Source organism: Solanum lycopersicum, chromosome 9, assembly GCF_036512215.1.
Source record: "Solanum lycopersicum chromosome 9, SLM_r2.1".
Taxonomy (NCBI): domain Eukaryota; kingdom Viridiplantae; phylum Streptophyta; class Magnoliopsida; order Solanales; family Solanaceae; genus Solanum; species Solanum lycopersicum.
The window spans coordinates 68,293,589-68,317,189 of record NC_090808.1 but is presented as its reverse complement, the minus strand read 5'-3'; the positions used below and the strand labels follow the sequence as shown (position 1 = coordinate 68,317,189).

Here is a 23,601-nt window from a genome sequence, read left to right as displayed (position 1 = left end):
CTCCATTCAAATGAGTCTTAATATACGAAATTTAAATTTAATCAAAAAAATCATACTATGCACATCCAAATTTAATCATAGCTCTATAATACAAGTTGGGGTGAGAAACCAAAAATAAAATAAAATATGAAATACAGTAAATTATTGTCCACAATAAAGAATACCGCAAAAAAACTAAAAGAAAATTTAGATAAACCAAAATAACAACCAAAATATAAAAAAAGGACCAAAAAGCAAATTCACCAAAATAATGAACGGTACATAATTGTGTATAGATCCCGCCAAATAAAATTGCAATATAGTCCCTCAAGTCCAATAAATTTTACTTGTTCCACATTGTTCCACGTATCTTTTCAATTTCCATAATTACTCCTTACAATCTTCATCTTCTTCTTCACTCTTCACTGGAACTCAAAAGCTTCACTCAAAAACCTATACATACATACAATTTTGTATATATAGTTATTTTTTGAAGCTTTGATTTCGCTATAATGGATGCAGCAGCTGCACAGTTGGTTTACTGTGGAATTGATCCTCTGTGTCGCTCTTCATTGCCGTATCGTGGTCTGTCTTCTTCGTCTTCATCATCATCGTTGAAGAAATTGAGGATTCGGAGGAAAAACGGAATCGTTAGAGCAATTGCTACTGAACCTAAGCCGTCGGAGTCAAAGGCAACCGGCATTCCTAAACCAGTCAATGGTTCTTCTACAGTAGGTTATGCTAGTTCAATTTTTGAAAATTTTGAATTGTGTTACTAATTTGTGCTGCTGTTTGAAAAAAAGGAATGATTTTTAGAAAAGTTTCTGAATTTTTATTGGTTAAAGGGAAAATAAGCTGCAAATTGGTTTATTTTTTGGTGTGATTAGTATATTGATGTTTGGATGATGGCTGATTGAATTTTTTGTATTTGTGGGTTTGTAGAGAATACAGGATGTATCACAAGAGATCAAGAGAGTGAGGGCGCAAATGGAAGAAAATGAAGACTTAGCTATACTCATGAGGGGGCTTCGAGGTCAAAACCTGAGGGATTCATTGTTTGCTGATGATAACATTAAGCTTCGTCTAGTAGAGGTTCGTTTGGTTGACTTCCTTATCAAAGTATATCAAGAACTTGAGCTTTTGGTTTGGAAAAGTATAGATGGATAATCTGTTGTATCTAAATATCTTTAGCTTTTGGTTGTCATGGGAATAGCTGTCCTTTGGCAAAGGATACATATTTTAATGTTTTGTGTCTTTGAATTATTCAGGTTGATGAGAGCAGTGAGTTCTTGCCCTTAGTTTATGATCCTGCTAGCATTTCTGCATATTGGGGTAAACGACCGCGTGCTGTTGCAACCCGTATAGTCCAGCTAACATCTGTTGCTGGAGGTTTTCTTTCACGTCTTGCCTGGGACTTGATAAATAAAAAGGTTAAAGAGGTAAGCTGCACTGGATGCTTATCCGCTTTTGCTGAAGTTAGTGAATTGCATGTAGAGCTACGTACGATTAACTTTTGAAATCCTATGCTTGTGGGTTCTGTGTGGTTTGCAGTCCCGTAAGATGGACTTTTTTGCCTTTCTGTAGTTTTCCTGATTGAAATAAGGAGCTATTATTTCGAACTAATTACCATTTTCTTCATTTCAAATTCAAGCATTTTAAGCTTCTTTATTGATCTCTTCTCTACAGAGCTTCATTCATTTGATACCTTACAGTAAAATTTCACTATGGTACCTAACAAGAACAAGGATAAGTTGATACTGAGTCAATGGATTTGTGAGGCATGACATTCAATCAAGATGGAAGAGTAATAGGACACAAAGAAGTGACAGAGTAAATGTAATTCAAAATGAATTTTGAGGTTAAAGTTAAACTATTAAATATAGTAATTCAGAATTTTAACATGTCACAATGCCAGGATGTAAAACACTAATTGATGAATTCTTAAAACCAATAGTGCCAAAGTCTATCCCTTTGAAATAGTTACTAAGCAGTAACTATTTTTCGTTTTGTTTGGTCTGCTTGAGTAACCCAGCCACCCCCACCTCACACAAATATAAGAAAACCAGGAACCAAGATGTGTTGTAACCCTGTAACTTTTTGTAGAACTAGTTAATTTCATGAAATTCTATTTGGAAATAGGTCATCTTTATGTCATCAAAGAAAATTCTATGGGTTGGAACAGTTGTGTGGTGAACATTGAGATAGGGCTTTGATGCATGCATTTATTAAGATATACGCATATACTACACGTCTTTAATTATTTCTTCAACCCATAACTATTGATCTTTTCCATCATTAGAATGAGGTTGCTCGAGCAATTGAGTTGAGGGAGATTGTAACATCACTGGGTCCAGCATACATAAAGCTAGGGCAAGCTTTAAGCATCCGGCCAGATATACTATCACCTGCTGCGATGGTTGAGCTGCAGAAGCTTTGTGATAAGGTCAGATTAGAGTCAGCAGCATGACTTATATCTTGAAGTTTAACTTTTATTTTCAGGAAACTATTATATCTACAAACTTAAACCATACTATTTGTTTTAGTTTAATTACATTGATACCTGAATAGTGGATTCCGAAAAATTCTCTTGTTGCTTTTCCATAATCAAATAATTGTCTCGATGAGCTCCAATTCATTCTAATGCCATCTACCTTTCTATGTGATTGTCCTTTGATTGGAGACTGACAATCTTTGTAGTGTACTGTATTGGAGATTGACGAACTACTTTGTTAAAACGTCTTTCTTCGGCTAACCCTTTTCGCTATTATCTGGAATAAACCATAACAATGGCAGTTGTTATTTGGTGGGAAGTCTTTCTGATTTTCTGGATGAAATATAATGTCTATCCTTGTCACATAATGACAATGGAAAAGCCTGCTTCTGAAACCATTTTAATAATAAATTGTTTCTGTAAAATTAAGACATTGCTTTCATGTGAGAAGAATCGGTGAATCTCTTTACCTAGTAATGTTCATATCATAAAGCATCTGAGGCATTGACAGGTTCATTCTACGATCGTGAGAACTCTTAGAGCCCTTTTGAAGAGATGAGGCTCTTTTTGCTATATGGAATGGAATACATTTAGAACATCCTTGCTATGTCAGAACAGTAGAAACATTAGGAACTAGGTGCACGTCATGGGGTTAAGAGCTGCATGCGAAATTAGACATAATATGAAAGGGTGAAAGCTGGAATATTGTGTAAGCTATCTACAATCTTTACTGTTGGCAACATGTTACACTAATTAATCTAAACAGACTACAATCCTTACTATTGGAAACATGTTGCACTAATCAATATAAACAGAATGATGGATTTACCATGATTATTCTTGTGTACAGCCTGCACTAGAGACCTTGTGACTAGTTGTGCCCAAGTAATTTTCTTTTGGGGAAGGGGCTAAGATTGACAATGGTATAGTTGTGTAATCGAAAAAAAACTCCTTACTGTTGCTTTCTGAACTTTTAGAATTTCATGATTGCTTCAGGTTCCATCATTTCCAGATGATGTTGCTATGGCCCTTATAGAGGAGGAATTGGGAGAACCGTGGTCTAACATCTATTCTGAGCTTTCTCCGTCCCCAATTGCTGCTGGTAATCTTTCTTACCATCTCTAGAAATCTCTTTTTGAATGATATGCTGTGAGTTATTTCTTCACTTTCACTATGTATTTCCTTAACCATTCTCTTTTTGTTGGGTTAACTTATTAGAGTGCTTCTTTTTGCACATTTTTCTTCTGTAAAATATAATTTTTTTTAGCTAATTTCTAAAGAACCTTTTTCTTCATCATGGCATTGGCAGCATCCCTTGGGCAGGTTTATAAGGGCCGACTGAAGGAGAATGGAGACTTGGTTGCTGTTAAAGTACAGAGGCCCTTTGTCCTTGAGACAGTGACAGTTGATCTATTCATCATACGGAACTTGGGGCTAGTTCTTCGCAAGTTTCCGCAGGTATTGATTGCTCAGTTATATTTCCACATTATTTTCCAATCTCTGTTAGTCTGGAAAAAATAATGCATGTTGCTTCTGCCTTTAAGATTTCCATTGATGTGGTTGGATTGGTTGATGAATGGGCTGCCCGGTTCTTCGAAGAACTTGACTATGTGAATGAAGGAGAAAATGGAACAGTTTTTGCTGAGATGATGAAAAAAGACCTTCCTCAGGTATCAGCGATTCTGACGTCTACCTCTCACCTCTTCTAAAACCCGGAAATGATTAGAACTAAATAAAGCAAGAAAGTGCACTCCCCCCTTTTTCCCCCAACTTCCAACCTCTCCATGTTATAAGAAAAAGGAATTTTGTCTGTAACCAGCAGCGCCTTGTTTTAAAATAGGAGAAACCCTCCCTAGGGGGTGTGCTCCAATTTAGACAAGGACATAGAGATTTTGTTGCTGCAAGTTTATTTTCTTAAAAGCTGGCTGCGATAGGCTAATCTAGATATGTAATTCTCTACCTTAGTTATTAATGAAATTGTTTGATTCCAAAAAGGAAAAAGCAATGTGCAATTTATTACCTATTTAGGAAAAGAGGATAAGGAGAAGTCTGTGAACTTACTCACAGAAGAGTACATATATGCCTATATTCTTATAGATGTATTAAAAGTACAGATTTCTTAAACCAGAAAGTATGATGCTTGTCGTCTCTAACAGTATTGTGATCTGTCTTGGCAAACCTTTTTCAGGTTGTTGTCCCTAAGACATATAGCAAGTATACTTCAAGGAAGGTTCTTACAACAGGATGGATTGATGGAGAGAAGCTATCACAAAGCACCGCAAGTGATGTAGGTGATTTGGTAAATGTTGGAGTCATATGCTACCTTAAGCAGGTGCTATGCTTAAACTCTTCACAATTTTGATGTATATTAATTAAGCTTTTAGACTCTTATCTTGTTAACATTATTAAGATCTCGTTTTCTTTATTTTTTGTTTTATACTGCCTTATTCTTTAACTCCACATTAATCTATGTGGTATTTTTGCTATGGATATCCTCCTGACAATTAAAATTTGTTCTCCATCTTATATTTTGTCTTTTTGGTATACAGTTGCTTGACACTGGTTTCTTCCATGCGGATCCACATCCAGGGAACTTAATACGTACGCCAGATGGAAAGCTAGCTGTACTTGACTTTGGTAAGAAGCTTTCATTTGGTTTCCTCTTTTCCTAATAATTTGTGGAATAGTTCATGAAAGTAACTCTATGGAGAGAATTGTTTCTGATGAAGAACTATATCGACAAACTACCTTCAGTTTACTTTGAACATAATTTGATTTGGCCTTTAAGGTGCTTATTTCCTACTCCCTCCGTCCGGAATTGTTTGTCATGTTGCGTTTTTCGAAAGTCAATTTAACTAATTTTCAAAGTTAAATTAGATCATATTAATTCGATATTCTGAACAAAAAAAAATAGATATTCTAAAGCTATATGAAAAGAACTATAAATTGCAATTTTTTGCATATTAATATGATGAAAATTACATCTTGAAATGTTAGTCAAAGTTTTTATAGTTTGACTCTAAAAATAGAAACCATGACAAGCAATTCCGGACAGAGGGAGTATTTTCTTTTGTAATTGATCAGTTTGTTACTCTTTCCTTGCTGTAAGTTGACTCGTCTTATTTTGCTTTGACAGGCTTGGTTACAAAATTAACAGATGATCAGAAATATGGTATGATCGAAGCCATAGCTCACCTTATTCATCGAGATTATGGTGCCATAGTCAAGGACTTTGTGAAATTAGGTTTCATTCCCGATGGGGTCAATTTGCAACCCATTTTGCCTGTACTTGCCAAGGTTTTTGACCAGGCACTTGAAGGTGGGGGAGCAAAAAATCTTAACTTTCAGGAGCTGGCATCAGATTTGGCACAAATAACATTTGATTATCCATTTAGAATACCACCCTATTTTGCTTTAATAATTCGAGCAATAGGCGTGCTGGAGGGGATTGCACTGGTGGGGAACTCTGATTTTGCCATAGTGGATGAAGCTTACCCATATATAGCACAGGTACAGTCATACGGTACCACAGTTCATTTGTTCTCTATATCTACATTTACATGGATCCGAATTGCTATAATTGCGTGAAACAACAATTGCCGTCTCTGTGAGGGTACTTTGATGATCTATGTGATAACAATAGCAGATAGCGTTGTTTCACACTTACAATCTACTAACCTGGGAGACTATATATGGTTGTGCATTTGAGTCTTACTTGGGAGGCTGTCGAACACCATTGAGACATGTCTTTAACCAATTTATACATTTCCTACTTAATGCAAAATAGTTCAAATTTGAATTGTAGAGCTTGTTTAAGTCTCTGGTACCAACATGAATAGGACACACTTCCCAATATTTTACTCCTTTGGTTTTATATTAATTCGGCATGATCCTCTTTGGTCCATAATAAGAATTGGTTAGTTTCATTGATCAGAAAAAATTTACCCATTATTAATATATGGCATAAAGTTATACATGGGACCAAAATCAAAACTTCTCATGATAGTTTCCTTTTTTTGTTCTCATGGTGTAGTAGCATGGAACTCTGTGGTCTATCTACTGCACCACTTGTGATAAATGACATTCCTGTGACTCATCTGAAAGCTTTAACTTCAGAGGGGATTTTGTTCATTGATTTTGTTCTGCAAAACTTAGTTTGTCCATTGTTGTCCTTCAGGTGTCACTTTTAGATAATTTAAATTCTCATTGTTTACACTATGTGCGTTTTCTTTTCTCAGAGACTGCTGACAGATGAATCTCCGCGGTTACGGAGTGCTTTACGTTACACAATATATGGGAAATCTGGTGTTTTTGATGCTGAAAGATTCATAGATGTTATGCAAGCATTTGAGAATTTTATAACTGCAGCTAAGAGTGGAGGTGGGGAGAGTTTGAATGGGAGAATGGCAGAGCTTGGCATTCTGCAGAGCCAAACAAATAGCATAATTCCTTTTCCCTCAAGTGCTTACCAAACAGAGCAGCCAATTCAAACCAGAGCAGCATTAGCATTTCTGCTCTCTGATAAAGGGAATTTTTTCCGTGAATTCCTTTTGGATGAGGTATGTGTACAGATTTGGGAACAGTCACTATTATATTATCCTTGACACATGCTGTTCTTTCTAGTTTTATACTTTATTCATATTATATCATACTCCTAACCCATTTCTAGTGTCCTAGTTTGACTATGCATGGGTGCACTGCTTTTAGGGCAATGGTCAAAGTTTTGTCGTAGTATTTAATTTATAGTGAATCCACAACTAGAGATAAAATTTTCTTTTAGGATTTTGACACTGTTTTGCATAAAGTGAGTCCCGTGAACATTTTTTAGGAAAAAGTACTGAACAGTAAAAACACACTAGTATTGAACAGTATGTGGAAATTTTTTTACTTTCAGTTGAGTCAGAACATCTTCTGGTTAGATAAGTATAGATCGTGATTGTCGAAGTTTGTGCTTTGCAAATGGACTTCAAATGATCATTGCCTTCTTGTAATGTCTGGTAGATGTACTTGCTTTCTTGTCCTTTATGCCTGAGCCATTGTAAACTAAATATATTGCTAGTCTGCTTTTCATAGAACATTTGATCTCATTCTCTCTTCTCACACACACAATATGGAACCACTATTAGAAACCTCAGCTATCACAAGATTTTAAGTATGTGCTTTATCCATTTGTCATACTTACTGGACCATACATGTGGCATTTCAATAACATAATTCTCTTCTTAATGCAAGCAGATAGTGAAGGGCATTGATGCATTAACAAGGGAGCAGTTGGTTCAAATAATGGCATACCTTGGAATTGGAAATGCAATTCCAGTATTCAGTATGGTTCCTGCTGCTTTTGTACCTATTAGACCGGCTGCACTTGTACCATATGTGACCGAGGAGGACAAAATCATATTGAACAATGTTCAAAAAATCATCCAATTCTTAGCTGCTGGGACTGCATCTAACCAGGTATCCCAATTTTATATTATGGCAAGTTTATCTCAGAGGAGATTAAAGTACTTCACTTTGCACACAGCAAAAGAGAAGTGGTTGCTCCTCTGTTGCCTCTGCTCGCAAAGAAATTGAAATTGCTCTTGCGCTAGTACGCTTAGTTAAACATCAAATCGTATTACCAATGTCTCGTTTCTAGGTTGTGTTGTTACTCCTCTGAGTGTGTGCTAGAGTCAACATCTCATGGACACATTATCGGTAAAAATAACTGTAGGCTGTCACAGTATTTCACAAACAGGTTAAAGAAAAGTACATAGGAGTAATAATCTATATCTTAAAACACTTGCATGATTTTGTAAAATATACTCTTTTAAATGTCTGAATTCGAAACACAAAGGGGACTTAGATTCTGAGTAATTTGCCCGAAAATAGCTCAAGTAAACTAAAGTGCATTTTCATTTTGCTATTCAAACACATTATAACTAAGTTTCATCCGCAGGGTTTGGATGGAGCAAGTGTCCCTAGAGTGATCCAGGAGCTTCTTCCAGTGCTTCCAGGCCTCTCCGCTAAGGTTCTTCCTGAGATTCTTAGTCGACTTACTTCTCGTGTGATGGCACGCTTGATTCGAGATGCACTGTTGTAATTCCAATCCTTCTAATCTTACAGTTTCCTCTTCTTGAATTGTGCATATATCATTTTCACAAACTTGAGGAGTGTGTAGAAATAGAAAAAGTATATTTATTGTATCCTCATATGAGGTTTTACCAATTAATACTGACCAGTATAGTTTCTGTACTCTTATCAGAACAAATGTAAACTTCCATATATCAAAAAGAAATATGATACTAACAGCAATTCCCTTACATTTGTTCTACTTCTCTGGATCCACATATTGCAAGAAAATTATTTATTCATATCGATGAACAGAAGTTCTAAGACATTTCTACCAAGAGTATCATTGGGAAAATCCAACAGTTTTACATCATGTGAAAAGAGGAAGCATCTGGTTGCCAGAGGCATATGAAATGATCTTCCTTTTAAGTGGAGAAATGTATTGTGCCCCATTGAATGCAAGAGCCCTGAGTACATTTATTGGCATGAAGTCGATAGAATATGCCTTCTGAAAACCATCTAGGATTGCCATCATTGTAATGTTTGCAGCTTTCCTCTCTGATTCATATCTCTGTAAAAGAGTTATCTGCACAGAATAAGATTTACCATTATATCCTGTAACTGAGAGGTAAAACGAGCAAGCAGTGTCGTAAAGGATACCCAAAAATTGTAAGCCCAATGGCAATAATAACCATCAATGTAAGACATTGATTCTAGATTATACCAGAATAGAGAAGCTTCATGTCTTTGCCATTTTTCTGTCTATATCTACAGGGAAACAAAGGATTAGGAACATACCTCCCCAATGTCAGATCCGACTGCAACGCCTTCAGCAATAACTTTAGAAAGACACAGTGCATCTGCAAATCCCATATTAACTCCTTGGCCAGCCAGCGGATGAACTGTGTGTGCTGCATCACCAATGAGGACTAAACGTTTTGATGCATAGCTATTAGCATGCATTAAAGATAAAGGGAAGGCCATTCTATGAGAGGCTAGCTTCGTAACTTTTGGTGGAACTTCAAAGCCCTCATGTGTTGATGATGTGCTGTCAGCTTTGAGCCAAGAAAATACATTTCCACCCTCAAATGATTTCGACCGTGGTTGAGGACCATATCCATCGTCCAGTGCGTGGTTCACTGCTTGTACAAAGTCGTCCTCCGACATTGAACTCCGGTCAACAGCTTCCTTGGGGTCCATTGACCAGACAATATTGCTGAATTTTTCACCAATGGGCAGAAGTGCAATTGGTCCATTAGGAAGAAATCTTTGCCAAGCACAGAAGTTCTCTACTGCATGTTCTACTGTACAGATGATTGCGCTTTGTGAGTACTTCCATCCAGTTGTTTGTATTCTTGCCAGCTCCCTAACACTTGATTTTGACCCATCAGCTCCAACCTGTTACATGTTATCTAACTCATCATTTGTATTCAAGAATCCTTCAGAACATTCACATTTGGTGAAACATGAAACAAGTTGAGTTTACCACTAACTTCGCATACATGCTGTTTCCATTATCCAGTTCCAACTTTGCTGAACTTCCACTAGCAGATGATGATGTGCCACTGGAGCTCGTCACTGATGACATTGCAGGAAAGGTTATTGAACTTAACCTGGATGAGTGTATTGTCTTTTGAAAATCTGTATTCTGTCCAAATTATCACCTCCAGTCAAACATATCACCAGGCAATCATTGACATAAATCAAAATGAGGAATTTCAGGAGTTCCAATTGAATACTAATAAGCACAAATCAAAACTAGAAACAAAAAGATTTAGCTTTCCCTGTTACGCCAATCAATTACTCAGTAGAACTAGAAACAAAAAGTTTTATGATCTTAAGAACATTTGACTGCTCACCCTCAGTAATCGTTTTGTCCGCTCTTTTCATTGATTGTACAGCTTTCTCTAAACAAGGTTACAATAGAAAATTACATGTAAAGCAAAAGGTGTTGATCAGACACTGAAACATCATCACCACTAGCACGTCCTTCATTGATTGTACAGCTTTCTCTAAACAAGGTTACAATAGAAAATTACATCTAAAAGCAAAAGGTGTTGATCAGACACTGAAACATCATCACCACTAACACGTCCTTGAAACAGTTCGCTTCATTTTAGTTTTATGACTGATGAAGTAATTACTGTTCACCCAAATATGAAGTAATTACTGTTCACCCAAATGGGTTAAATTCTGTATACTGAGATAAAGAGCATAAGCAAGAACATGGCTCTCCACAAGAAGCAAGGAAGCATGGAATACAAAGATAGGGAGCCCGATCCTTGAAATAGATTTGTAGCAAGCTTCTTAACAACAACAACAACGCCAGCTATGCTTCAATCCCAAGCTAGTTGAGTTGGTTATATAAATCCTCACTGTCCATTTTACTCTATTTGAGGGCATGTCATTTCAATTCTTCAAAAGATTAGGTTCTCTCACACTAAAAGTTCTCTATAGTTTCGACTGACATACAAATCTCCTTTTTTAAAATAAGTAATTACCGACAGATAAGTCTCTATCAAGATTAGAAGGATGACTAGCGAACATTAGACCTAATGTAAGCTTCCTCAGTCTTAGTCCCAGCTACTTGGTATCACCTCTGGATCTTTTTCTTTCCTAGTGTTCTATTTTTGTTGCTAAGCCTATATGTACTGCAAGATATTGTAGCAAACTGCTTACAAGTAGATTGTTTTTTTTTTGAGGTTGGGTAACTTTATATTCTCCATAACTAGGGAGTCAACATGCTTTTAACTGCATAATTAAAGTCGGTCATATGCTCAAATACCTGTATGCATGATAGCAGGGATTTGTGTAGCACCTTATTCTCCACCACGCACCTAAAGACAAAAATCAAGCATCATCTGGTGAGAGAACATCATGACTATGAAAGCAAGTTGTTACCTCAATAAAAGGAATTCTTACCCGAGAACATCTGCATCAACATCTCTTGCATTGTACCTTGTATATCCCAGACCAGTATAATCCCAAACCTATAAAGAAATAAATTGCTAATGGGTCAAAAGTGAAATTTTTCCACGATTGGATCCCATAAAAATGAGGTCATTTGGATGTCATGATGCAATTTGTATCAAGGTAACTTAGCAATTACAAGAATGTATAGTCCTATCAAAGACAAGTGACAATTATCACAAGAAACAGCTTTCCTGATATTTTCTTGATAAATATATGAGAAGAAGAAATTGTTGGCAACAATGTTTTTCCAATCTTCTATTTCTGAAAACTAGGATATCTTGATGGTTGGAAGTGCATAGGCAGCTGAGAAGTCAAGCATTGCAAGTTTAACAGGTTTAGCTAAGATGTGCTTTGCCAGTTACCTTTTAAGTCTCTCTTAGTTAGAAGCTATTGGTGTTACCATCTGCTGCCATTAACATGACAAGGATGAGTAGAGACACAGATACTGAAATTCTGAAACAAACAAAGACAACCATTTCCTTGACATATATTTGGAACACAGATCCATACTCCACTTTCCCCTAATTTTTATTGGAGAGGGGCTGGAGAATAGGTATACTACTCTTGGTCACTGATAAATCCTTTTAGAGACCCTTCAGTCCCATGTTTTTCTTGAAACTGTTAACTTAAAAAAACAAGATGTCTAAAGGCTAAGTCCCATTGCACAGAACTATGTCTCCTTCATGATCAAACTCTCTTCCTCGCCAGGAAGGAGTTCCTTTCTTCTACATTGCTAAAGGATATATATCACTACTGAACAGTAAACATAAATACTAAAAATCTTGACTTGCCATAATTTGAGAAAGCAGTCACTGAAGCTTGTGCACATTGAAGAATTTGCTACTCGGTTCACATTGATTGAAATTTATTTGGCAAAAGGTAAGATGTCTAAAAGCACGTTTCAAGTATGGCAAAGACATTCTCCTTGTGCTTTCATAAATTTCTGATATACAAGCATCCTTGGACATAAATTACTGTACCCCAAAAAGAAGAATAGGAACACATAATATGGAATAACTATAGTTAGAGTTTGCAATGAATTAAACCTTTTCTAGACGCACATGATAAAGACAATGACTATAGAGAGTTAAACTGGGCATATCCCATTAAACTAATTTTTTTTTAACAAAGTCCCCAAATATTGGCATTTATAGTAATTATATTCTCAATAGAGGATGGGCTTAAATTACTCCATAAGAAAACTTACAACAATGAAAATGTTAGTAGCAAAATTACCTGCATTTTATCGAAGTAGGCATGACGGCTCTGCTGAACAAATTCCCATGCACCCATATCTGTAAACCAAATGTTTTTCTCATGATAATCTCACATGCTTTCCATTAACAGGTGATGATGTTTTCAGCAAATCAAACATGTTCAAGCAGAACGTAACAAGTACTGGTACACGTACAGAATACGTCATATAATGTCCTTTTGATTCAAAAAGTAATAAACTTTCAACAGGTCTTTCATCTTTTTCTGACTGCTTTTCAATGGCTTTACCCATACAATGATTTTATCATACATTTTCAGCATAGGAAAAAAGAAACTTCTATTTAGATGCAACCAGTTAAGAAATGGCAGGGAACACAGATCAAACCATTATCAGTAAGACAGAAAACTCTACAGAAATATCAGAAAATAGAATGATAAGTTTGAGGATACCTTTGAAGAAAGAAATGGTGGCAGGTGTGACTGTACTGACCCTTGGATCTGGGGGGTCCTCTTTCTTGATGTGAAAGTTATTTATCAAAGCAGGATTACTGTCAATGATGGCAACAGTTAGTTGCTTTGTCAATGGCATAGTTGCTGCATAATAGTCAACAAGTTAGAAGAAGAGTTGTCATGTTGTTGACGAGTTTAATTTGGTAAGTATATATTCAAATGATGCACATACAATAGTGTCCATCTTTTACCCCTTCTGGACTGCTGTATCAAGAGGGGTGATAAGCTCTTATAAACTAGTATTCAACTATTTTCCAAAAGGCAGATTATCGTTGCAGGTAAGCTTTTCAAGGAAAAATAGAGTACCAAGTGCAAATCGAGCAGATGACTGAAATTTCTAACAAAAAAATATTCTAAACCATCTTAGTTTCAACTAGTAATTTAGAGGACATCTTAAACACTGTTCAAGCATCAAAATTCAAATTTAAGAAGGTTAAACAAAACATATTTACCTAAGGAGCACGCTAGAGCCATCCCAACCATACCACCTCCAACAATAGCAATATCATATTGTGGTATGTCATCTGTTAATCCAGGCTTTTCCAAAGGCTTCTATGCAGTTAAAAGAGAGGCAGAGAAAAGTGAAGACTGGAATTGATACAAAAAATCAAAAAGAGAAGAGATCAGAATGTACAAACGTTCAAATTGATAGTACAAGAATAATACCTTTTCACTGACCAAATTGGGATTTTTAACACCTGTATCACTGCATAAAGTCCTCTGTACAGATCTAAATCCATGAATATTCGTCACAATTCTTCTGCTAACAGAAAGCCTAATACAAGAATATATTAGATACATTATTATCTGGTATCTGTTACAATTTCCACATGCACAACCACAATTTTAAATGAGACTGGAGTTAATCTACACACTAATACAAACATCACTGCTCTCTTGATGAGTATATCCTCAATCTCCTGTTTATCTAATGTCCACAGGCAGGCTATTTCCATCAAAAGGAACCAAAAGTTTGTTGGTAAAACAAACAACGTTACTAGGATATCCAAGCAATCTATCTGCCTATTCCTACATGAAGTTTTTCTTCCGATAGATCTACACAATTTTCTAGGTAGTTATGCAGCCATAATCATAAGAAAGACAAATGCATTCGGTCAATTGTATTGTCTGACTCTGACTCTCGGACACTAGAGGGCTGCTCCAGTGGTACATCCCTGGTAGGTCAGGAGTTCGAGTTACAAAGGGATAAAGTGGAAATTCTTCGCTGCTAATATCTTCAGGGTGGGGCAAGAAAATAACTAGCCAAAAAATCATCTCAGGAATTCCATTTTGTAGCTCTGCATCTAAGTACAGAACTCCAAACCAGAAAGACCAAAGATACCTTTCAGATAAATAAGCACACATCTATTAACTTAACACAGACATCATGCAGTTCACATTTTCTTCCCTCCCAATATCAAATTTACTCTACATTTAGTTATCACTATGCTCTTAAAAACCTTAGTTCCTTTTGTCCATTCGAGCACTATGAAGCTTCAATTTCTAATTCACCAAAATTACTGATAAGTGTCAACAAATCTTGCTCCAATCGACAGTAGACATTATTATCAATTTATACTAGATAAATCATCAGACTCTATAAAATTTGCTTATATTCTTAGACACTACTAAGATTCAACACATCTATTAAGAAAAATAATTTTCATCACCAGTCAAAAACCATAAAACATTTGATAAGCCAAAAAAAAGTCATTTTTACCATTTTGATTGAAACCATTTTCCAAAATTTCAAGGAAACCAAACACAACAAAATCACTTTACATGATTAACACATTTTGTTTCATACCACACACACTTAATTTTTTTTTGAAAATCCACAAAATCACAAAAATGCATACTCAATAACTTGAAATTAAACTTTCCCAATCCAAAGCACTGCCAAAAAACTGATACTTGGAAATACCTTACAATTATACACAAAAACCTTAACAAAGAAATATTTTTTTTAAAAAAAATTAACTTCATAAAACACACACAGAATTACATAAAATCAATAACACAAAATCGCATACATACTCATTTTGACATTCTGACAGTCATAAATTTCAGGAAAAAAAAAATATTAAAAAATTCACCTGGTAACTTCAAATTCATATTACTAATTTTCAACTAACTGAAAAATTAAAGTAGTAATTTCAAATTTTTTAATTTTTTTTAAAAAAATAGATCAAAGAACATTCGATACCTGTTCATGCTTGCTATGTTGCTACGTGGAGAAGAACCAAAGAAGCAATTCCCTTATAACTCTCGTTTTGGAGAGTTAAAGAGTTGGGAAGTTTTTAATTTTGGGCCTAATTTTATTGTACTTATTTGCACAAATAGCCTATTTTTTTACATAGAACTATTTAAAGTAAAGCCACATTTTAATTTTTGATTTTTTTTTGTGTGTTCATTGCTATGAAGAAGTAGGTTTTGAATATTTGTGTGAATCAAGTTCAATCATATATGCATGAGTTTCATGCAGAAATGCTTGAAACTAAGTCGTATATGTCTAAATGTTGAAAGTTCGCTTACTTCTGAATCGTGTAAAATTAGGCTTTAAGCAAGACAAACTACAAATGCGTGTGTATCTTAACTTCAGATAAAATGTTTGAGATTAAGTTTAAATGTTGAAAGTTCGCTTACTTCTGAATCGTGTAAAATTAGGCTTTAAGCAAGACAAACTACACTTCTAAATCGTCTAAAGTTAGGCTTTAACAAGATAAACTACATACGCCTATGTCTGAACTTGTTGATTTGAAGTGGCTAGAATTACAAAGATTTAAGTTTCAATTACAGAGTATTCAATGTTTTAAGAGCTTCATCATCAAATTCAGACATGCAAGACTGAAGCTGATCTCTGTCAAAAATTCAGTATGTATTGCTATGTCAAAGCCAACAGGGAACAGAATTATAAATCATGCAAACTGTGGGAACATTCACCTGAAACAATAACATTTGTTCCACACATTGATCACAAGAATTTGGAAGAATCGCGATTTTTTCAACTTTTATACCACCCACAATAATTTACTAAGATCTCGAAAAATACTAAAACAAGATCAGTCAATGATGAATGTAATAGGTTGTCGTGTGAACGAAGTGATTCCAGCTACTGTTTTCTACTCTTTCCTTTCTTTGCCTTTTCCTTTTCCTGCATTTTCTTTCTCTTTGCTTCTGCTGATATCCATGTGTAGTCTTGAGGGACTACAAAGGGATCTTGAACGTTTTCGATCCTGTTACTTGGACTGCCTGTAGAAGAAACAGGGCGTTGATATGGAGCTTTTATCCATTGAAACCATGATGAACTTGAAGGCTGTGCCCCTGAGGGACTCTCCCTGCCTGAAGCAGTAGGGCTCGAAGGAGGAGTTGCAAACTCATCTAGTGGCTGCAATTCTTCAAACTTAGTGAATGTCACCAATACTCTTATCGTTGGAACAACCGGAATTGCTACCTGAAACACAGAAATGTATTGTTAGTCGAGTAGAACTTGACGTATAGGTAATTAGTATCATAGATTGCATGTTCCTTGTGCATGTGTATATCTAAGACGACAACAACAACATACCCGGTCTAATCCCACAAGTGGGGTCTGGGATGGTAGAGCGTATGCAAAGCTTACCCCCTACCTTGGAAGGTAGGGAGGCTGTTTTGGAAGACCCTCAGACATGTTTATATCTAAGACCTTTAATAATTAGCGTAATGTATATCGAGTTGACAATTCATGTCAAACACATGGCAGGTGGAAAGGGATGTCAAGCATTAGATGGATGAGACTGAAGGTACAAAATTGAGGTATCTAGTATGCGAAGTCAAAAATTCCTATGGCAAAGCGTTGAAAATTTCAGTCAACACCCATCAAAAGTTATATATCACAAATAGGCAATAGCTGATCTAAAGAATACCATGGTGAAAACGTTTCTATAATACTGACCAATAATATAAAAAAAAAAGAGTTTCCAGAATTGCAATTTATGGGGAAATTGTTACAGAAATCTTCCTAGTATATTCATTTCCCAGGAATGATGTTCAGCTGGAAGTTCAACTATCATTCCATAGGGAATTAGGCCAACCTTACTCCCTTTTGAGCTTAACTCCTCTTTGATTCTGTACTCTTTTGATCCAAATACCATTGCAACTTACCTGTGCAAAGCTACGACTGACTCTTTTACTGCACATTAAGTATCTAGTGGCGTGATACACCAGGGCAATTAGAGAAACTACACCATACCTAGAGATGCAGGAGCTTGCCTTAGGACAGAAACTGCTTTGTTCCCTCATTATAGCTAAGAGCATCTGCAATATACAACCGTCTAGGTACAAGTCTCACCAAAAAGTAGCTTCATACAGCTTGACCACGAAAAACATCAACAGAAATTATGCCTATCTTACATTCAATTGCACTTGTGTTATTGTTCAGCTTCATTAATAATTTGTACATGTCAAGTGCTGGTCGGTGGCACCAAAAGATGCAGGATTCAAATACAGTTAATTTCAGAGGCTGAAAATGCAGAAAGCTGATGAAAACTACGGATTCTTGAGCATGACACTAATATCAAAGACGGCGCCCATGAAAAGAGAAATGAAGAGGGAAAAAACGGTTTTTTAATTACAAAAAAAAAAGAGAGCTCCTTGAAATTTCGAAGTTAGAATATTCCTAATTGCTATGAGATAACATTAAGAATATTTTACACACTATTCATAAATATTGTTTCATTTTCATAAATGACATAATCATCAAAAATATTCAACACATATGGTTAATAAGTCATTGGACTTTCAACATGCCTCCTCCAAATCAAAGTGGAAAAACACCTCGAGTTACAACACAATTGGAAAATCAAGTTGGGACAGTCATTGAATAGTGTCACCCCCTGAGAATGACTAGGACATTGCACTATGTTCAATCCATGAGACAACACTCAACTTGCGCAAGATGTATGATGTCAGTTTGATTTAGGGTGTTGACCAAAACAAATACATTGCCAGCGGTCCAAAATATTGTCAGCATATGGCGTTGACTAAGTGATTATTTAGTGATGACATGATGCTGATTGGGCATTGACATGTTTAAGATATGGCATTGATCACCACACTCTAAGATGTAAAATACTGGACCTACTGGTTGGACAGTACACTAACTAGAAATTTCAGCTAATATGGACTATTAACTAGATAGGACAGATAGACCACAAACTTTTTTGGGGGGGACAGTGGTGCCTGTGCCAGCTTGTGAACACCTCAACTATTCCACCAGGTACTTGCAACCTCCCATATAGACTGCTAACTCGAGAGGTTATCTGATGTAGACCAAAGAGAAAAACATATGGGGTGCTGATCTGACAGGTTGACTGAAGGGAGTTGATCAATCAGCTTCTGAAAAATGCGGGCTGCTGTATTTACAGATCAACTAACATGGACTGATGACTAATTGGGACTGTTGAAACTTAGCACAAGGACAAGTGGAACAGATGCGCCATTGGATCCTAAACTGCATATCAGGAATTTAAGGGCTGTCCTCATTTGCCTTCACTGCAGCCCCCATCCCTTACAACACTTTCCTCTTCTTATATTAGGTTTCACAACAGGGTATGGTTTTCGAAACATTGGTTATGTACTATCTCTGTTCCATTAAAAGTAAAGGCTAGGAATAATCCGACTACATCCCATAGTTGCACTTCACTAGACTCTGTTTAAGCATACCAGATGAGTATCAGGGGTTCAAGTTACATCATTGTGGCTATGGTCCATTTTGCAATATAAGGGGTCCCTAGGTACTAACGAACCTTGTACCTTATAACCTCATCCATGTGAATTCTTTTTCGAAAGGGTCTTTGCTTTTCTTGAGAAAGCCTCATCCTCCTTTTTTTTTTTTATGAAAAGGCCTCATCCTGTGAATTCTTATTCCAATAAAGTTACAACTTCTCTACAGATAGATATGATACTCTATGATAGACACATCATACATCCAACCATTTATATAAAAAAGAACCTAGCGGTGCACCAAAAGGACGTAAAAATAGCTGTCCCATATGTATAAAGACATGCTCTCCCCTTCAAAACTATTATATGCTCCCTCCATACTATTCACATAAGTGCTACTGGAGGAATATTCTACACCCAACATCGTCTCTTCCGTCCTTGTAAAGGCCCAACTAAATATTGCGGAAATAAGTTGAAGTTATTTATCAATTATCATCGTACAATCTCAAATCCTGAAAAATCAACTTTGTGCCTAATGTGACCCATATTTTTTATAGCACACCAGAATATCACCTCTAGTCTTTATCTCAGAGCCAAGTCAACTAAGCCAAATGAAAGAGGGAGTTTCGGAAGGGTTAAAAGTCATCATGTCTAAAGTTATTCTATGGACAACATTTAGTTAAACCAAACCTTAATCATTATAACTGTGTGAACTATTTCCTCTATGATGGAAAGATGCTTTTTCTTCGCAACTGCGAACTTTTATATACAGTTTCCTGTTACATTTATATATAATATTTCTCAAAGATTGGATGGCTAAGTTCCAACACGACCACAGTAAAACACCATTCACCCCTTCAATAACTACAACGCGCTGATTGTCGCAAATATTAGATATTAGACAAAAGAAGAAAGTATCTCTTTCCAATCAGTTTAGAGATCCTTGGAGCCACCTGGTTGTCTCCACCTTACTGTTACCTTCCTAAAAATATGCTGTCTACAACTATCCTAATACAACCTTCCTTTAACATTCCCTTCCACCAGCAGTGGAGATTAATGTGTACTATAACATTTTCTTCCCAAAATTAAGATTTTCAAATATTCCCTTAGTTCAATGACCTATATTCTCAACAACCTGTAAAATCGAATCCTACAAAAGGACATCGACAGTTTACTACTTAAAAAAATATATGATTACAATTAGCAACTTCTAGTTCAAGAGCTTGATCAAAATACAAAGTGAAACACAGAGAAAACCAAAAATTACTATTTAATGTTTTTAAAACTCTTTTGTTTCTTGCTCATGGAGGATGTATAAGTATCAGATAGGACTATAATACAAACATATCACTGTTCAAACTTAACAATAATTCAAAATCACATGAGTGTTGGACTAGGAGTTAAATTTTAACCACAAGTACATGATGCATACCTTAACTGGGAAGGTTCCTTTTGGAAGTTTTGTTGTGAGCATTTCCCTCAACCGCCGGATAGCTTTAACTTTGTTAGCTAAAATGTCAAGCAAAGGAAGGAGCTCTTCGGTTCTCAACGGGAAATCTGGAGAAAGCCAAAGAACAGGCCTCAGTCCTTTCTTATACTCATTTTCTCGGCTTCCATCTTTGCGGCGATTTCCATTTTCAGCATTGCTAGATGTAGAAGCCTTCGCATCTCTTCCTTGTCTAAGCTCGTCCCTCGTCACCCTTACATCCACAGAATGCCTCCCTGGCCTAGTTTCATTCAAAGGTGAAGAACCCTCAAGATAATTGCCAACCTTCTCCTCGACACATATGGAACTTCTTGGTGGAACAACTCGTTTCTCCCCTTCTGGCTTAATATCCCGTTTCCTCCAGCTGTTAAACCACCTCTTCTTTTCCTGCTTATTATCATCATTTCTGCAACCATTTAACTCCTCAATGGGAATATCTCTTTGTTCATAACAACTATGGCGATGTGGAATGATCCCATCTCCATTCTCGTTGCTTAAATCAGAAGAGTCTGACTTGAGAGCAACCTCAAGCTGCCTTCTTTCTTCCTCTGTCAGGATATCATCGAACTCTTCATTCTCTGCTTCATTTTCATTGCAAGAATTGAAAAATTCATCATCCGTCATAGCTCCAGGAACCCTCCTTGATTTTATGCTCACAACAACATTATGCATATCATATACTTTAGCTTTCCAAGAACCTACCATCTCTGTTTTCTCCTGACGCCTCCATGTCGTTTGTGGCAACAGAACTGCCTCGGTGACATCAATCCCAGGCCTGAATATGTTAGTTTGAGACATAGCAGAAACTTCTTGCTGAACTTCTGCGTCAGTCGCTGGAGCACCAGCACCGTCTAAAGCATTCATAATTTCCTTCTCTTTATGTGAGATCATGCAAAGTGATCCAGGAGCAACTTTACCATCCTCAGAACCATCACCGAGGAAAAGAATGCTCTGATCTGATCGCTGAATTCGGAAGCCATCAAAGCCAGCCAGTGTCATATCAGCCCTTAAATTTGCACCTCTCTTCCAAATCTTATAAGTATCTGAAGGGGCAATCCTAGAAATGAAAGGTATAACAGAACTCTCAAAGTGAAATGTTATTTCCATATAAAAATCCCTCATCCTCTTCATCGTCCCAATTAACCGAGGCAACCTTCTACACCATTTTGCCCAAGCCAAAGGCTGGTAGTGCCTAACTATGATCTTCGCAATCCTTTCTTCTCTATTACATATTGCCTCCTGCAAGGCACTCCATCCATGTTCATTCTGCAAGCTCCAATCAGCACCAGCAAGCATAAGCATCTCGGTTGCAGTCTCATCACCGAGTTTAACAGCCAAATGAAGAGGGCTATCCCGGTTAGGGACATCCCTTCGATCAATCACTGCAGAAATAGCATCAGCCTTAGCTTCCTCGGCCAGCGATACTGCTTCAGTATGAATCTCAGCAGGATCACAAAGCCGAGGCAACGCAGCAATTATCTTCCTCAAAGAAGCATAATCTTTCAAGACTATACCTTTATGCACAGGGCTATGTGCATATTTCGAAACATCAATACCAGCCATACTTCAGAAGTAGAGTATTCAAAGGCCACACCCTACTCTATAATTACACTGCCAAATCCAACTCAATCATCAAAAACCAGGAAGCAATCAACAAGCAAAATTAGTAAACCAACAACCCTCCACCCAAAATCAAACCACTAAACAGAATCCCCTAAAAGACTCAATTTTTTTCCACTTAAACAACAACATGTACCAATTTCTCCCAACACCCTTTACATAAAGTCTTTTCCCAAAACCATTCCAACCCAGTTCAAGTTACACTATTTAAAACCAAGAAACAATACAAAACTCAGAAAAGAACAGATTTTTACCACAAACAACAGGAGTATAGAATCTTTAAGAGGGACCCAAAGAGTAAAAGTCAAGAAATCACACCTTATTGTTCACAAACAAGCACAGAAAAGACCCAAAATTGGTTAACCAAAAGGCACACACACCCCTTAGCTCCTGAACCCACCAAATAACCCCCCCTTTCTTTACAAATAAATAAAAATGAGAGATCTTGGTGATCTGATCCAGATCAGACAAACCCCAAAAACATGCATGTGGGGTGGTGCAAGAATCTTGAAACAAAAAGGGAACACTTTTTTTCCCCCTTTTTATTCTTTATCAAGAATTTTATAAAGAAATTATGAGTAATTTTTGGTAGAATCTTGATAAAGCAAAACCCAAAACTGAGTCAAGAATCAAAAATGAAGAAAAATACACAAAAAATATTTAAAAGTATTGAAACCCCACTAGTCAAGCAAAGGGGGGACACAAATTGTTTCATGTAAAAAAGGAATAAAACCACACTATCTTTAGAGAACCAAAAAAAAATGAGAAAAATGGCAAAAATAAATAAATAAAAAAATAAAAAATAAAAATTCCCCCTGTTATTACCTCTAGAATGAAATAAAATTTGTGAAAAATAGGGAAATTTTGGAGTAACAAGAAATCAAAAAAAGGTTATTGAAGGTAACCATTTTTGTGTAGGGGGTGAGGAGTCTCAAAAAGGGTAAGTGTTGCATGTGAGACTGAAAAGAGGGAACTATGCTTTCCTAATTCAAAATTTTTATTATTAAATGATATTTTTATTTAAATATCGACGATAACATATTCAGTATCATTTTATGAACGTATTTATGATAATGAAAAAATGTAGGTAGATCTTATTCTAGAGATAGTGAAGTTATTTTCAATAATGCATCATCAACTTTAATGCAACTAAGTCAAAATTATTCAAACATTTCGATATAATCCTACAAATATGTTGTGAGAATGATAAAGTATACGTACGTAGACTTTATTTTAAAGATAATGATGTTATTTTTCGATAGAACATCTACTTCAAATAAATCAAAGTCCAAACTATCCAAAAAAGAGAATACAAAATTGAAGTTTTTCCTTCTTCTATGCACCTTTTTTAACTTATTAAAGTTACTTATATAGCGTTATTTAATTAGATATTAAAAAAAACATAAAAGCAAACCTTAAATATTTTTGTGACTCTTTAAATTATAACTAGATCGAAATTCTTACTAAAAAAATAGAATGTTAAGCAATATAAAGACATGAATAAAATATGTGTTATATTAAAAAGATATTATTAAGGAATTTAGATGAACTTTTGAATGCCTCTGGTTAGTAA

At 36.0% G+C, this 23,601-nt stretch overlaps 3 protein-coding genes across 6 annotated transcripts; 1 reads left to right on the top strand and 2 right to left on the bottom strand.

The window, feature by feature from the left end:
* The first annotated feature begins 280 nt into the window (after positions 1-280).
* LOC101257407 (uncharacterized) lies at positions 281-8,772 on the top strand. 2 transcript variants are annotated; one of them, XM_004247785.5, is made up of 13 exons: positions 281-710; positions 922-1,071; positions 1,248-1,418; positions 2,279-2,422; positions 3,467-3,572; positions 3,780-3,928; positions 4,015-4,140; positions 4,659-4,802; positions 5,020-5,107; positions 5,607-5,980; positions 6,709-7,029; positions 7,706-7,927; positions 8,409-8,772. In XM_004247785.5, the coding sequence occupies exons 1-13, from the start codon at positions 492-494 to the stop codon at positions 8,550-8,552; spliced, it is 2,358 nt and encodes a 785-aa protein (XP_004247833.1). In that variant the 5' UTR covers positions 281-491; the 3' UTR covers positions 8,553-8,772. The 2 variants fall into 2 exon arrangements, with proteins under 2 accessions (XP_004247833.1, XP_025888785.1); XM_026033000.2 differs by having other exon boundaries at positions 400-714.
* Positions 8,708-15,549, bottom strand: LOC101257707 (uncharacterized). Of its 2 annotated transcripts, none has more exons than XM_004247786.5 (10): positions 15,426-15,549; positions 13,886-13,994; positions 13,672-13,771; positions 13,160-13,303; positions 12,731-12,789; positions 11,444-11,511; positions 11,307-11,358; positions 10,008-10,169; positions 9,320-9,919; positions 8,708-9,107 (listed from the first exon to the last, which is right to left on the bottom strand). In XM_004247786.5, the coding sequence occupies exons 1-10, from the start codon at positions 15,431-15,433 to the stop codon at positions 8,892-8,894; spliced, it is 1,518 nt and encodes a 505-aa protein (XP_004247834.1). In that variant the 5' UTR covers positions 15,434-15,549; the 3' UTR covers positions 8,708-8,891. The 2 variants fall into 2 exon arrangements, with proteins under 2 accessions (XP_004247834.1, XP_010326815.1); XM_010328513.4 differs by having other exon boundaries at positions 13,672-13,768.
* Positions 15,550-16,130: 581 nt separating this feature from the next.
* LOC101258005 (uncharacterized) lies at positions 16,131-23,018 on the bottom strand. Of its 2 annotated transcripts, XM_026033001.2 has the most exons (3): positions 20,355-23,012; positions 17,451-17,515; positions 16,131-16,673 (listed from the first exon to the last, which is right to left on the bottom strand). In XM_026033001.2, the coding sequence occupies exons 1-3, from the start codon at positions 21,969-21,971 to the stop codon at positions 16,670-16,672; spliced, it is 1,686 nt and encodes a 561-aa protein (XP_025888786.1). In that variant the 5' UTR covers positions 21,972-23,012; the 3' UTR covers positions 16,131-16,669. The 2 variants fall into 2 exon arrangements, with proteins under 2 accessions (XP_025888786.1, XP_004247835.1); XM_004247787.5 differs by lacking the exon at positions 17,451-17,515 and having other exon boundaries at positions 20,355-23,018.
* Positions 23,019-23,601: the final 583 nt, after the last annotated feature.